General features: G+C 40.5%; 1 protein-coding gene across 4 annotated transcripts in view; it reads left to right on the forward strand.

Annotated features, from left to right (window-relative positions):
• LOC122976120 (mitogen-activated protein kinase kinase kinase kinase 3-like) overlaps window positions 1-16325 on the forward strand; it is a 66001-nt gene that overhangs the window by 19053 nt on the left and 30623 nt on the right. Inside the window, exons 3-10 of one of the 4 annotated variants that reach the window (XM_044344441.1) lie at window positions 1687-1777; window positions 1876-1940; window positions 7161-7216; window positions 7777-7824; window positions 7938-7980; window positions 9581-9653; window positions 9895-10026; window positions 12386-12448. In XM_044344441.1, coding sequence (XP_044200376.1) covers window positions 1687-1777; window positions 1876-1940; window positions 7161-7216; window positions 7777-7824; window positions 7938-7980; window positions 9581-9653; window positions 9895-10026; window positions 12386-12448 — 571 coding nt within the window. Of the gene's footprint in view, window positions 1-1686; window positions 1778-1875; window positions 1941-7160; window positions 7217-7457; window positions 7825-7937; window positions 7981-9580; window positions 9654-9894; window positions 10027-12385; window positions 12449-16325 lie in introns of those variants that run through there. The other 3 variants (XM_044344448.1, XM_044344447.1, XM_044344449.1) reach the window with 3 other exon arrangements.

Raw genomic sequence — 16325 nt, forward strand, 5'->3', positions numbered from 1 at the left:
GTGCGGTCGTCATGACAACAGAAACACAAAGATATGAGAGCAACAACAGATGGACAGAGTGAACTGTGAGAGTTGGAAGAAACAGGAAGTTGTATTTGGGGTCTCAGGTCAGTTTCTTCTTCTCTGGCGTCTCAGTGACGTGTGGGTGGAAGTCTCTGATTGGACAGTTTGTCATGAACACGTCCAGGTGACAGACGTGAGGAATGAGAAGAAACAAATCTGACGTGTTTGTGTTTGAGCAGCAGAGTGAGCCCTCCCAGCAGAGCTGCTGTTTAATGATGCTTACAAAGATCCTCACATGAGGCACAACAAAGACTGTTCTCTTTCCTCTCTGTGTTCTCTGTTCTGTGTTCTGTGTTCTGCGTTCTCTGTTCTCTCTGTTCTCTGTGTTCTCTGTTCTGTGTTCTCTGTTCTGTGTTCTCTGTGTTCTGTGTTCTCTGTTCTGTGTTCTCTGTTCTGTGTTCTCTGTATACTCTGTTCTGTGTTCTCTGTTCTGTGTTCTCTGTTCTGTGTTCTCTGTATACTCTGTTCTGTGTTCTCTGTTCTGTGTTCTCTGTTCTGTGTTCTCTGTTCTGTGTTCTCTGTTCTCTGTGTTCTCTGTTCTCTGTGTTGTCCGTTCTCTGTGTTCTCTGTGTTCTCTGTTCTCTGTGTTCTGTGTTTTCTGTTCTCTGTGCTCTCTGTTCTATGTATTCTCTGTGTTCTCTGTTCTATGTATTCTCTGTGTTTTCTGTACTCTGTATTCTCTGTTCTGTGTTCTCTGTTCTCTGTTCTGTGTTCTGTGTTCTCTCTCCGTTTGTCTGCATGCTGAACAGGTGCTGGTATTCCTCATGTCATGGGGACAAAAAGCAAAGGTGTCCTTCGTTTAAATCATTAATTTTTGGGTGAAAGACTTGGTTTAAGTTAAGGTTAGTTTAGGGTTATTTTAAGGTTAGTTTAGGGTTATAATAAGGCTAGTTTAGGGTTATTTTAAGGTTAGTTTAGGGTTATTTTAAGGTTAGTTTAGGGTTATAATAAGGCTAGTTTAGGGTTATTTTAAGGTTAGTTTAGGGTTATGTTAAGGTTAGTTTAGGGTTATGTTCAGGTTAGTTTAGGGTTATGTTAAGGTTAGTTTAGGGTTATGTTAAGGTTAGTTTAGGGTTATGTTCAGGTTAGTTTAGGGTTATGTTAAGGTTAGTTTAGGGTTATGTTCAGGTTAGTTTAAGGTTATGTTCAGGTTAGTTTAAGGTTATGTTAAGGTTAGTTTAGGGTTATGTTAAGGTTAGTTTAGGGTTATGTTAAGGTTAGTTTAGGGTTATGTTCAGGTTAGTTTAGGGTTATGTTAAGGTTAGTTTAGGGTTATGTTAAGGTTAGTTTAGGGTTATGTTCAGGTTAGTTTAGGGTTATGTTCAGGTTAGTTTAGGGTTATGTTCAGGTTAGTTTAAGGTTATGTTCAGGTTAGTTTAAGGTTATGTTCAGGTTAGTTTAGGGTTATGTTCAGGTTAGTTTAAGGTTATGTTCAGGTTAGTTTAAGGTTATGTTCAGGTTAGTTTAAGGTTATGTTCAGGTTAGTTTAAGGTTATGTTCAGGTTAGTTTAAGGTTATGTTCAGGTTAGTTTAGGGTTATGTTAAGGTTATTAACGAAAGTCAATGTCACGTCCTCTGAAGTGATGGAAACATATCTGTGTGTGTGTGTGTGTGTGTGTGCAGGTGAGGACTTTGCGGTGGTCCAGCAGGAGATCCTGATGATGAAGGACTGTAAACATTCCAACATCGTGGCATACTACGGCAGCTACCTCCGGTAACTGTTACCATGACAACAATAACATCCACCACAACAACAAGTCAGTCAGACTGATCGGACCCACTGACGCTATGTGTGTGTGTGTGTGTGTGCAGCAGGGACACGTTGTGGATCTGTATGGAGTTCTGTGGAGGAGGATCGCTGCAGGACATCTACCACAGTGAGACACACACACTTACATCGCTGATAGTTTTATACGTCGTTTCCTGTCATTACGTGCGATCAGGTAACCTGATGTCATCATTGCAGTCCAGCACAGACGACCTGCAAGGTGTAAATACAGCTGCAATAATTAGTTAATTAATCAATTAATGTATTAGTTTAAAGGGAAACTTCAGTAATTTCCGTCTTTTTGTGTCTAAGTGATTAATGGGGACAACAGATTTTGAAAGAGGTTCAATACTGAGTGAAAAACAGGCTGCAGTGTAATTACATCCACTGGAAGTGTTTTATCCACTGGAAGTGTTTTATCCACTGACGGTGTTTTATCCACTGAAAGTGTTTTATCCACTGACGGTGTTTTATCCACTGGAAGTGTTTTATCCACTGAAAGTGTTTTATCCACTGGAAGTGTTTTATCCACTGACGGTGTTTTATCCACTGAAAGTGTTTTATCCACTGACGGTGTTTTATCCACTGGAAGTGTTTTGTCCACTGGAAGTGTTTTATCCACTGGAAGTGTTTTATCCACTGAAAGTGTTTTATCCACTGGAAGTGTTTTATCCACTGACGGTGTTTTATCCACTGGAAGTGTTTTATCCACTGACGGTGTTTTATCCACTGGAAGTGTTTTATCCACTGACGGTGTTTTATCCACTGAAAGTGTTTTATCCACTGACGGTGTTTTATCCACTGGAAGTGTTTTGTCCACTGGAAGTGTTTTATCCACTGGAAGTTTTTTATCCACTGGAAGTGTTTTATCCACTGGAAGTTTTTTATCCACTGGAAGTGTTTTGTCCACTGGAAGTGTTTTATCCACTGGAAGTGTTTTATCCACTGACAGTGTTTTATCCACTGGAAGTGTTTTGTCCACTGGAAGTGTTTTGTCCACTGAAAGTGTTTTATCCACTGGAAGTGTTTTATCCACTGACGGTGTTTTATCCACTGAAAGTGTTTTATCCACTGACGGTGTTTTATCCACTGGAAGTGTTTTGTCCACTGGAAGTTTTTTATCCACTGGAAGTGTTTTGTCCACTGGAAGTGTTTAATCCACTGGAAGTGTTTTATCCAATGGAAGTGTGTTATCCAATGGAAGTGTTTAATCCAATGAAAGTGTTTTATCCACTGGAAGTGTTTTATCCACTGGAAGTGTTTTATCCAATGGAAGTGTTTTATCCACTGAAAGTGTTTTATCCAATGGAAGTGTTTTATCCACTGAAAGTGTTTTATCCACTGGAAGTGTTTTATCCAATGGAAGTGTTTTATCCAATGGAAGTGTTTTATCCACTGGAAGTGTTTTATCCAATGAAAGTGTTTTATCCAATGGAAGTGTTTTATCCACTGAAAGTGTTTTATCCACTGGAAGTGTTTTATCCACTGGAAGTGTTTTATCCAATGGAAGTGTTTTATCCACTGAAAGTGTTTTGTCCACTGGAAGTGTTTTATCCACTGGAAGTGTTTTATCCAATGGAAGTGTTTTTTTATCCACTGGAAGTGTTTTGTCCACTGGAAGTTTTTTATCCACTGAAAGTGTTTTATCCACTGGAAGTGTTTTATCCACTGGAAGTTTTTTATCCACTGGAAGTGTTTTATCCACTGGAAGTGTTTTATCCACTGGAAGTGTTTTATCCACTGACAGTTTTTTATCCACTGAAAGTTTTTTATCCACTGGAAGTGTTTTATCCACTAGAAGTGTTTTATCCACTGGAAGTGTTTTATCCACTGGAAGTGTTTTATCCACTGACGGTGTTTTATCCACTGGAAGTGTTTTGTCCACTGACGGTGTTTTATCCACTGGAAGTGTTTTATCCACTGGAAGTGTTTTATCCACTGACGGTGTTTTATCCACTGAAAGTGTTTTATCCACTGGAAGTGTTTTATCCACTGACGGTGTTTTATCCACTGGAAGTGTTTTATCCACTGGAAGTGTTTTGTCCACTGACGGTGTTTTATCCACTGGAAGTGTTTTATCCACTGGAAGTGTTTTATCCACTGACGGTGTTTTATCCACTGAAAGTGTTTTATCCACTGGAAGTGTTTTATCCACTGACGGTGTTTTATCCACTGGAAGTGTTTTATCCACTGGAAGTGTTTTGTCCACTGACGGTGTTTTATCCACTGAAAGTGTTTTATCCACTGGAAGTGTTTTATCCACTGGAAGTGTTTTATCCACTGGAAGTGTTTTATCCACTGACGGTGTTTAATCCACTGGAAGTGTTTTATCCACTGGAAGTGTTTAATCCACTGGAAGTGTTTAATCCACTGGAAGTGTTTTATCCACTGGAAGTGTTTTATCCACTGACGGTGTTTTATTCACTGAAAGTGTTTTGTCCACTGGAAGTGTTTTATCCACTGACAGTGTTTTATCCACTGAAAGTGTTTTATCCACTGGAAGTGTTTTATCCACTGACGGTGTTTTATCCACTGGAAGTGTTTTATCCACTGAAAGTGTTTTAACTTAATTAATAATCACACATTAATATTCAAATCTTTGACCTGTTGATCTTTCACGACACTGAAAAAATCAGCGACATTACACACCCAACATATGAACATGCGTTCACACACACACACACACACACACACACACACAGACACACACACACACAGACACACTGACACACACACACAAACTGACACACACACACACACACACACTGACACACACACACACACTGACACACACACACATACACACACACACACACACACACACACACACACACACACACACACACACACACACTCAGGTGCGCTGTGATCACGTGTTCAGTGTCACATGTTCAGTGTGACGTGTGACACACAGATGATCACTGAACCTCTGTGAGTAGAAACATCACTGAGTCGTGTTTGTGTTTGAGGTTTTGTCTTCGTCTGTTTTCCTTTGAAGCTTCAGATCTGAACTGTTTTCAGTAATGAGCTCAGTCTGAACATCCATCTTTAAATCTTTAACTCTCTGTCCGCCCTCAGCTGTCCCTGTCGCCGTGGCGATGCCCACTCTGCCTTCATGTCCCTGCTCGTTAAGACCTCGTCTGGTTTGGCCGGCGGTTGTTAGAGTCGCCGTGTCGTCACCGAGAGTTAACGAGGCCCGGCGGTGAAACGCTCGCCTTCATTAAGGCTCAGTGACGCTGCGGAGGGCGAGCGGGGGCACCACCCACCTCCACATTGCCCCCCCGCTGGCCTCATATAAGGCTCCGCCCCCCGCAGAGAGCGAGGAAGACGAGGGTGACCGGAGCTCGACTCCCGCAGACACATTACGATTTAAATGGTGATGCTGCAGCTGCTTTAAATGCCTCAACACAGTTTGATGTCTGTGAGTCAGAGACAGTTTACTGATCTCACCAACTAAACTGCCAGAATGTTTCCCCTTATTATCTGTTCAGTTATATATCTACAGAAATCTGTTTTCACCTGATACCATTACCATCGATCAATACTCATCAATACTCTCCGTTTCAAGTCAACTTCCTGCTTGTGTGAATTTCTTCCACAAACTGTTTCTGTTCAGACACAACTGGACATCCTGCATCACTCAGCCCAGCTCCAGTCTCTGTTGGTTTGATTTAATTTCACATTATAAACATTACAAACAGACATATTGTTTATTGTATACAGATGTTACAAGTCAAGTCAGTTTTATTTATAAATCACCAAATCCCAACAGAGGTTATCTCAGGTCTCTTTTCACACAGAGCAGGTCTAGACCAAACTCTTTAATTTACAGAGACCCAACATTCCTCCATCAGCAGCAGGAAAAACTCCCCTTTAACAGGAAGAAACCTCAAGCAGAACCGGACTCTAGGTGGACGCCATCTGCCTCGACCGGTTGGGTTGAGACAGAAAGAAGGAGACACAGAGAAGCATAATAACAATAATAATAATAGAAATATGACTAATAATAATAAAAAGCAATAATAGCAGGAGAAGGTGTTGAGGCAGACACCCACAGGATGCCGTCATCCCCGCAGCCATGACCCACAACTCGGACACTTTTCCTGTGAGATGAGAAAGCACAAAAACTCTGCAGATGAAGCAAAGTTATTGACATGCATTGATGTTACATGAATGCATACAGATGGAGAGGAGGAGGAGGAGAGAGGAGCCCAGTGCATCATGGGAAGTCCCCCAGCAGTCTAGGCCTATAGCAGCATAACTAAGGGCTGATCCAAGGCGAGCCTGGTCTCTATGTGGTTTTGGGGTCAGACACAGTCTCTATGTGGTTTTGGGGACAGACACAGTCTCTATGTGGTTTTGGGGTCAGACACAGTCTCTATGTGGTTTTGGGGACAGACACAGTCTCTATGTGGTTTTGGGGTCAGACACAGTCTCTACGTGGTTTTGGGGTCAGACACAGTCTCTATGTGGTTTTGGGGTCAGACACTGTCTCTATGTGGTTTTGGGGACAGACACAGTCTCTATGTGGTTTTGGGGACAGACACAGTCTCTATGTGGTTTTGGGGACAGACACTGTCTCTATGTGGTTTTGGGGACAGACACAGTCTCTATGTGGTTTTGGGGTCAGACACAGTCTCTATGTGGTTTTGGGGTCAGACACTGTCTCTATGTGGTTTTGGGGACAGACACTGTCTCTATGTGGTTGGTTTTGGGGGACAGACACAGTCTCTATGTGGTTTTGGGGGACAGACACAGTCTCTATGTGGTTTTGGGTGGGTAACTGCTCTAATGGAAGCGCAGAGAAGTGTGTAGGACTGCAGCTCTGCTTCCTGGTCTCAGCTCTGGGTTGTCATGGTTTTGGTCTACTAATAAACTGGGCCATATTTCTAGATATGAGAGCAGCTCCATCCAGAGTGGGATGTATGCCGTCTCTCCTAATCAGACCAGGTCTTCACCAGAAAGTCTGCCAGTTATCTATGAAGCCCACATCGTTTGCTGGACGCCACCTCGACAACCAGCGGTTGAATGATGACATGCGGCTGTACATGACATCACTGGTCAGATCAGGCAGCGGTCCAGAGGAAACTACAGAGTCCCACATTGTTTCTGCATATTAACAAACCGACTCAACGTTGATTTTAGTTACCTCTGATTGGTGTAATTGGGAGTCGTTCCATATTTACACTGAGCCTTAGTTTATATTACAAATGTTTTGAATGTTAGAAACATTACGAACATAATAAATGTTAGAAAAGTTATAAACATTACAAACTTTACGAATGTTAGAAACTTTACAAACGTAACTGATTGTTAATTTGTGTTTCAGTAACCGGCCCGCTGACTGAGTCTCAGATCGCCTATGTTCTGCGGGAAACTCTCCAGGTACTGTCCAATCAGATTCTTTGAGTCTCCAGGTACTGTCCAATCAGATTCTTTGAGTCTCCAGGTACTGTCCAATCAGATTCTTTGAGTCTCCAGGTACTGTCCAATCAGATTCTTTGAGTCTCCAGGTACTGTCCAATCAGATTCTTTGAGTCTCTAGATTCTGTCCAATCAGATTCTTTGAGTCTCTAGATTCTGTCCAATCAGATTCTTTGAGTCTCTAGATTCTGTCCAATCAGATTCTTTGAGTCTTTAGATTCTGTCCAATCAGATTCTTTGAGTCTCCAGGTACTGTCCAATCAGATTCTTTGAGTCTCCAGGTACTGTCCAATCAGATTCTTTGAGTCTCCAGGTTCTGTCCAATCAGATTCTTTGAGTCTTCAGGTACTGTCCAATCAGATTCTTTGAGTCTCCAGGTACTGTCCAATCAGATTCTTTGAGTCTCCAGGTACTGTCCAATCAGATTCTTTGAGTCTTCAGGTACTGTCCAATCAGATTCTTTGAGTCTCCAGGTACTGTCCAATCAGGTTGTAGATGAATCTGTGCTGTGTGTTCTGCAGGGACTCTTCTATCTGCATAGCAAAGGCAAGATGCACAGAGACGTCAAGGTGAGCTGTGATGATGATTGGCCTGTAAAGTCACCTGACCAGTGACAGAATGAGCGCTTACCTGAGGGGGCGGAGCTTCGGCTTGCGACTAACTCTTTGTGTTGTATCTGCAGGGAGCGAACATCCTGCTGACTGATAATGGATACGTCAAACTAGGTGAGTCTGCTGTCAGCTTTGTGATGTCACATCAGGCGGGTGCTCAGGCTCCGCCCACTGGTCGGCTCTCCGACAGGTAGAGGGGCGGAGCTTTTCAGTGACATCACCTGCTGTGGCACATGGTGTACAGTGTTAGATAATGATAACCTATCACTTTCTTTATTGATTAATCTGAGGGTTCATTCTTCAATTAAATCAATTAATTGTTTAGTGAAATGTTAAAAAGTTAAAATTACAATTATTCAATTATCAGAACAGTTGACGATTATTTTATTAATCAATTGATTTGCACTTATTTGATATTCTAGTATTAAACTCCTCACAAATTGAAAAAGTGTTTAGTTGGTTGTTATTTTTGGATTCATATGCAGTTAATTAGATTCTTAACAATTCTTAAAAACTATAATGAGAGGACAGGACAGGACATACAAGCTGATTAATAATAACTAATTCTAAGACACAAAAATAAATAAAGATAAACAAATAAATGAAGGCAAAGACACAAAAACAAAACAAAAAGACAACAAAACAAGAAATTGATGTAAAATATGATCATCAGAAATTGCAACGATTGTAGCAAATGTATAATAATAATAATAATATACTGAACATGTCAAATGCAGTTTTATACTGGAAGTATGTGTTAAATAAGGATAAAGTTCCTTCCTGTTTAGTTCTTCAGAATAAAGTGCACAGAAACTACTTTTAGGAAATTATTGAAAACATGTCCTGAAATGAGTGAAACAGTAAAAAGTGTCATTACAGCACAAATATCTTCATTCTTTATTACAATTATTGTGTTATAAAAATCTCTTTTGTTATCTAACTTCTCAGATTATAAAGGCAAAAAATAATTAACCTGTAAAAGCAAAACGCAACCAAAATACATCCAAGTATTGAGTTTCTCAGCAGCGATGTTAGTTTTAATGACGATGCATCATAATGTCTCTACTCGTTATATTTCCACCATACAGTTTGTTTTCAATCACTAATGTGTAAAATCTGTTCGTTCAGTTCTGAACAGAAGATGTTGCAGGTCGGTTTGTTATATTTCGGTTCTTAATTTGCAAAAAATCTTAATAATTTGATTCTTAACAGACGGAAAATACTTAGTTTTGTGATTCAAACTATTAGATTCATATAAGTTCTGTAATGTCCTGATAATAAACTGCACAGAAGCTACTTTTAGGAGATAATTGAATTGAGAAAGTAACAGATCAGTAAATAAAGGTGATGGATGCATTTTTAGAAACAGCGTAATAAACGGAGACATCGTCACATCGTCACACGCAATTTAGAAGAAACTGAATTATTACTTCAAACCATTTTTCTTTTAGTTTGTACTAAATTGCATCACTTAAAATGTTAAATATCAGCAAATTACTCCAGGAAATAAAACGGTACTGGTATTTATTATAGGCGTTACTATAGCAACAGCAGAGAGCAGACAGGAAGTGAAGCGGAGAGCGAGATGAACCGTCTCAGTCAGAAGCCGACGGGTTACCCGTTAACATACAGTTAATGTATGCACTGATGTGACCTTTGACCCCAGGCTGAAGTGTGTGTGTGTGTGTGTGTGTGCGCGCGTGTGTTGACACAGCGGACTTCGGCGTGTCGGCTCAGATCACCATGACCATCGCTAAGAGGAAATCCTTCATTGGGACGCCATACTGGTATGACCTTATTCCTGCTGGTCATCTCCATGATGAAAGCTGATGTCAGCGGTCTGCCGCCGCCATTTTGTCTTTTCCATCACGTTGATCAGAGGAGTCACAGGATGAAGAGGATGATGATGATGATGATGCAGCTTATTTCTGCCTCTTGTTTTTAATGTAGCCTTTATGTATTCAGGGAGGCGCCTCTCTATGTCGGGCTCTGTGATTGGCTCCCTCTGAACTCAGGTGTGTGTTGCAGGATGGCTCCTGAGGTGGCGGCGGTGGAGAGGAAGGGCGGGTACAACCAGCTGTGTGACATCTGGGCCGTCGGCATCACCGCCATCGAACTGGCGGAGCTGCAGCCGCCCATGTTCGACCTGCACCCCATGAGGTGTGTGTGTTACTGTGTGTGTTACTGTGTGTGTGTTACTGTGTGTGTTACTGTGTGTGTGTTACTGTGTGTGTGTTACTGTGTGTGTGTGTTACTGTGTGTGTGTTACTGTGTGTGTGTGTTACTGTGTGTGTTACTGTGTGTGTGTTACTGTGTGTTTGTTACTGTGTTTGTGTGTGTTACTGTGTGTGTGTTACTGTGTGTTACTATGTGTGTTACTGTGTGTGTGTTACTGTGTGTGTGTTACTGTGTGTGTTACTGTGTGTGTGTGTGTTACTATGTGTGTGTTACTGTGTGTGTTACTGTGTGTGTGTTACTGTGTGTGTGTGTGTGTTACTGTGTGTGTGTTACTGTGTGTGTTACTGTGTGTGTTACTGTGTGTGTGTTACTGTGTGTGTGTGTGTGTTACTGTGTGTGTGTTACTGTGTGTGTTACTGTGTGTGTGTGTTACTATGTGTGTTACTGTGTGTGTTACTGTGTGTGTGTTACTGTGTGTGTTACTGTGTGTGTGTTACTGTGTGTGTTACTGTGTGTGTGTTACTGTGTGTGTTACTATGTGTGTTACTGCGTGTGTGTGTTACTGTGTGTGTGTTACTGTGTGTGTGTTACTATGTGTGTTACTGTGTGTGTGTGTTACTGTGTGTGTGTGTGTTACTGTGTGTGTGTTACTGTGTGTGTGTTACTGTGTGTGTGTGTGTGTGTGTGTTACTGTGTGTGTTACTGTGTGTGTGTTACTGTGTGTGTTACTGTGTGTGTGTGTGTTACTGTGTGTGTTACTGTGTGTGTTACTGTGTGTGTGTTACTGTGTGTGTGTGTGTTACTGTGTGTGTTACTGTGTGTGTTACTGTGTGTGTGTTACTGTGTGTGTGTTACTATGTGTGTTACTGTGTGTGTGTGTTACTGTATGTGTGTTACTGTGTGTGTTACTGTGTGTGTTACTGTGTGTGTGTTACTGTGTGTGTGTTACTGTGTGTGTGTTAATGTGTGTGTGTTACTGTGTGTGTTACTGTGTGTGTGTTACTGTGTGTGTGTTACTGTGTGTGTTACTGTGTGTGTGTTACTATGTGTGTGTTACTGTGTGTGTTACTGTGTGTGTGTTACTGTGTGTGTTACTGTGTGTGTGTTACTGTGTGTGTGTTACTGTGTGTGTTACTGTGTGTGTGTTACTGTGTGTGTTACTGTGTGTGTTACTGTGTGTGTTACTGTGTGTGTGTTACTGTGTGTGTTACTGTGTGTGTTACTGTGTGTGTTACTGTGTGTGTTACTGTGTGTGTGTTACTGTGTGTGTTACTGTGTGTGTGTTACTGTGTGTGTGTTACTGTGTGTGTTACTGTGTGTGTTACTGTGTGTGTGTTACTGTGTGTGTTACTGTGTGTGTGTTACTGTGTGTGTTACTATGTGTGTGTTACTGTGTGTGTTACTGTGTGTGTGTTACTGTGTGTGTGTTACTGTGTGTGTTACTGTGTGTGTGTTACTGTGTGTGTTACTGTGTGTGTGTGTTACTGTGTGTGTTACTGTGTGTGTGTTACTGTGTGTGTTACTGTGTGTGTGTTACTGTGTGTGTTACTGTGTGTGTGTTACTGTGTGTGTGTGTTACTGTGTGTGTTACTGTGTGTGTGTTACTGTGTGTGTGTTACTGTGTGTGTTACTGTGTGTGTGTTACTGTGTGTGTGTTACTGTGTGTGTTACTGTGTGTGTGTTACTGTGTGTGTGTTACTGTGTGTGTGTTACTGTGTGTGTTATTGTGTGTGTGTTACTGTGTGTGTGTTACTGTGTGTGTGTTACTGTGTGTGTTACTGTGTGTGTTACTGTGTGTGTGTTACTGTGTGTGTGTTACTGTGTGTGTTACTGTGTGTGCCTCCCTGCTCCTCCTTGAGCCTTTTCTCAGACATACACAAAGAAATAAAATGGTATAATAATATTAGTATAATAGAATCATAGAATAATAATAATAGTATAATAGAATAATAATAATAGTATAGTAGAATAATAATAATAGTATAATAGAATAATAATAATAGTATAATAGTATAGTAGAATAATAATAATAGTATAATAGTATAATAGTATAATAGAATAATAATAATAGTGAGAATAATGAGACTCATCAGAGGGAAGGATGTGTGTTCCATGACCTTTAACATGTGATACACATGTAAATAGCAGCAGCAACAGCATGGCTTCATTATGTATGTGCACTGTGTAATAATCTGCTGCTGAGCATACAGCAGAAAGGGCTGCTGGGTAACAGCTGACTGCAGACACTAACGAGGGTTTGGGTGGAGCCGAATCATCAGAGAATTTTAACCAGCTTCGACTCCTCGTTAACATGACGACTGATTATGTATTTCTCTCTCAGAGCTCTACTGCTGATGACCAAAAGTAATTTTCAGCCTCCCAAACTGAAAGACAAGGTGAAGTGGTGGGTATCTATCTATCTATCTATCTATCTATCTATCTATCTATCTATCTATCTATCTATCTATCTATCTATCTATCTATCTATCTTAGCATGGAAACAGTGATGTAATATTTATGCATCCAATCAAGCAGCTGCTGAATTATTAACAGCCAACCAGGTGCTGTTAATGCTACTAAAGTGATAGAATATTCTCTTTGAATGTTAGCTGGAGCTAAAGATAGCAGAGCAGTGACGTGAGCAGCAACCTGATCGGGATTTCTGATGGACTGGACTTTTATATCCCAGCAGAGTCAGCTTCAAAACTGCTGCCGTAAAACACTAAACCACTGCATATCACTGCCACACTAAACAACTGCACATCACTGCAACACTAAACCGCTGCAATAATAAACCACTGCACATCACTGCAACAGTAAACCACTGTACATCACTGCAACGGTAAAGCACTGTACATCACTGCAACAGTAAACCGCTGCAGTAATAAACCACTGTACATCACTGCAACACTAAAACACTGTACACCACTGCAACAATAAACCACTGTACATCACTGCAACGGTAAAGCACTGTACATCACTGCAACAGTAAACCACTGTACATCACTGCAACGGCAAAGCACTGTACATCACTGCAACAGTAAACCACTGCAGTAATAAACCACTGCACATCACTGCAACAGCAAACCACCGCCACAATAAACCACTGCAACAGTAAACCACTGCATCAATGAACCACTGTACATCACTACAACAGTAAACCACCACAACAATAAACTACTGTACATTACTGCAACAGTAAACCGCTGCAACAATAAACCACTGTACATCACTAAACAATAAACTACCGCAACAAGAAACCACTACAACACTAAACCACCACAGCAGTTAACCACTGCAACAATAAACCACTGCAACTGCACATCACTGCAACAGCAAACCACCGCCACAATAAACTATTGTACATCACTGCAACAGTAAACCACTGTACATCACTGCAACACTAAACCACTGCACATCACTACAACAGTAAACACTGCATTAATAAACTATTGTACATCACTAAACAGTAAACTATCGCAACAAGAAACCACTACAACACTAAACCACTACAGCAGTTAACCATTGCAACAGTAAACCACTGCAATAATAAACCACTGCAACTAGAAACCACTGCACATCACTACAACAGTAAACACTGCATTAATAAACTATTGTACATCACTAAACAGTAAACTATCGCAACAAGAAACCACTACAACACTAAACCACTGCAACAGTAAACTGCTGCAACAATAAACAATTGCAACAGTTAACCACTGCATCAATTAACCACTGCACATCACTACAACTGTAAACCACCACAATAAACCACTGTACATCACTGCAACAGTAAACCACCACAACAATAAACCACTGCAACAATAAACCACTGTACATCACTACAACAGTAAACCACCACAACAATAAACCACTGTACATCACTGCAACAGTTAACCACTGCATCAATAAACCACTGTACATCACTACAACAGTAAACCACCGCAACAATAAACTATTGTACATCACTGCAACAGTAAACCACTGTACATCACTGCAACACTAAACCACTGCACATCACTACAACAGTAAACACTGCATTAATAAACTATTGTACATCACTAAATAGTAAACTATCGCAACAAGAAACCACTACAACACTAAACCACTACAGCAGTTAACCATTGCAACAATAAACCACTGCAACAGTAAACCACTGCAATAATAAACCACTGCAACTAGAAACCACTGCACATCACTACAACAGTAAACACTGCATTAATAAACTATTGTACATCACTAAACAGTAAACTATCGTAACAAGAAACCACTAAAACACTAAACCACTACAGCAGTTAACCACTGCAACAATGAACCACTGCACATCACTGCAACAGTTAACCACTGCATCAATAAATCACTGTACATCACTACAACTGTAAACCACCACAATAAACCACTGTACATCACTGCAACAGTTAACCACTGCATCAATAAATCACTGTACATCACTAAACAGTAAACTACCGTAACAAGAAACCACTAAAACACTAAACCACTACAGCAGTTAACCACTGCAACAATGAACCACTGCACATCACTGCAACAGTTAACCACTGCATCAATAAATCACTGTACATCACTAAACAGTAAACTACCGTAACAAGAAACCACTAAAACACTAAACCACTACAGCAGTTAACCACTGCAACAATAAACCACTGCAATAATAAACCACTGCAACTATAAACCACTGTACATCACTGCAACAGTTAACCACTGCAACAGTAAACTGCTGCAACAATAAACAATTGCAACAGTTAACCACTGCATCAATAAACCATTGCACATCACTACAACAGTAAACCATTGCAACACTAAACCACTGCACATCACTGCAACAGTAAACCCCTACAATAGTAAACCACTGCAACAATAAACCACTACAACAGTTAACCACTGCAACACTAAACCACTGCACATCACTGCAACACTAAACCACTGCAACAATAAACCACTACAACAGTTAACCAATACAATCATAAACCACTACAACACTAAACCCATTGCAACAGTTAACCACTGCAACAGAAAACCACTGCACATCACTGCAACAGTAAACTACTGCACATCACTGCAACAATAAACCACTACAACAGTAAACCACTGCAACACTAAACCACTGTACATCACTGTAACAGTAAACCACTACATCAGTTAACCTCTGCAACACTAAATCACTACAACAATAAACCACTACAACAGTAAACCACTACAACAATAAACCACTGTACATCACTGCAACAGTAAACCACTACAACAGTTAACCTCTGCAACACTAAATCACTACAACAATAAACCACTACAACAGTAAACCACTACAACAATAAACCACTGTACATCACTGCAACAGTTAACCACTACAACAGTAAACCATTACAACAATAAACCATTACAACAATAAACCACTGTACATCACTACAACAGTTAGTCACTACAACAGTAAACCACTACAACAATAAACCACTGTACATCACTGCAACAGTTAACCACTACAACAGTAAACCATTACAACAATAAACCACTGTACATCACTGCAACAGTTAACCACTACAACAGTTAACCACTACAACAATAAACCACTGTACATCACTGCAACAGTAAACCACTACAACAGTTAACCACTACAACAGTAAACCATTACAACAATAAACCACTGTACATCACTACAACAGTTAGTCACTACAACAGTAAACCACTACAACAATAAACCACTGTACATCACTGCAACAGTTAACCACTACAACAGTTAACCACTACAACAATAAACCACTGCACATCACTGCAACAGTTAACCACTACAACAGTTAACCACTACAACAATAAACCACTGTACATCACTGCAACAGTTAACCACTACAACAGTTAACCACTACAACAATAAACCACTGTACATCACTGCAACAGTTAACCACTACAACAGTTAACCACTACAACAAGAAACCACTGTACATCACTGCAACAGTAAACCACTACAACAATAAACCACTGTACATCACTACAACAGTAAACCACTACAACAATAAACCACTGTACATCACTGCAACACTAAACCACTACAATTAACCTGTGATTTAAAAGAACTGAGAGTTGCAGCAGACCTGCAATTTTCTGGGAGTTTTTTCAGATATGTGGAGCATAAAACCTGAACGCTGTTTCTCCATGTTTAGTTTTGACTCTGGGGACAGAAAGCAGACCTGATCCAGACCACCTGAGAGGTCTGGATGGTTCATAATGTAGCAGCAGATCAGAAATGTAATTGGGCCCTAAACCATTCAGTG

This window comes from Thunnus albacares, chromosome 3, assembly GCF_914725855.1.
Source record: "Thunnus albacares chromosome 3, fThuAlb1.1, whole genome shotgun sequence".
NCBI classification, from domain to species: domain Eukaryota; kingdom Metazoa; phylum Chordata; class Actinopteri; order Scombriformes; family Scombridae; genus Thunnus; species Thunnus albacares.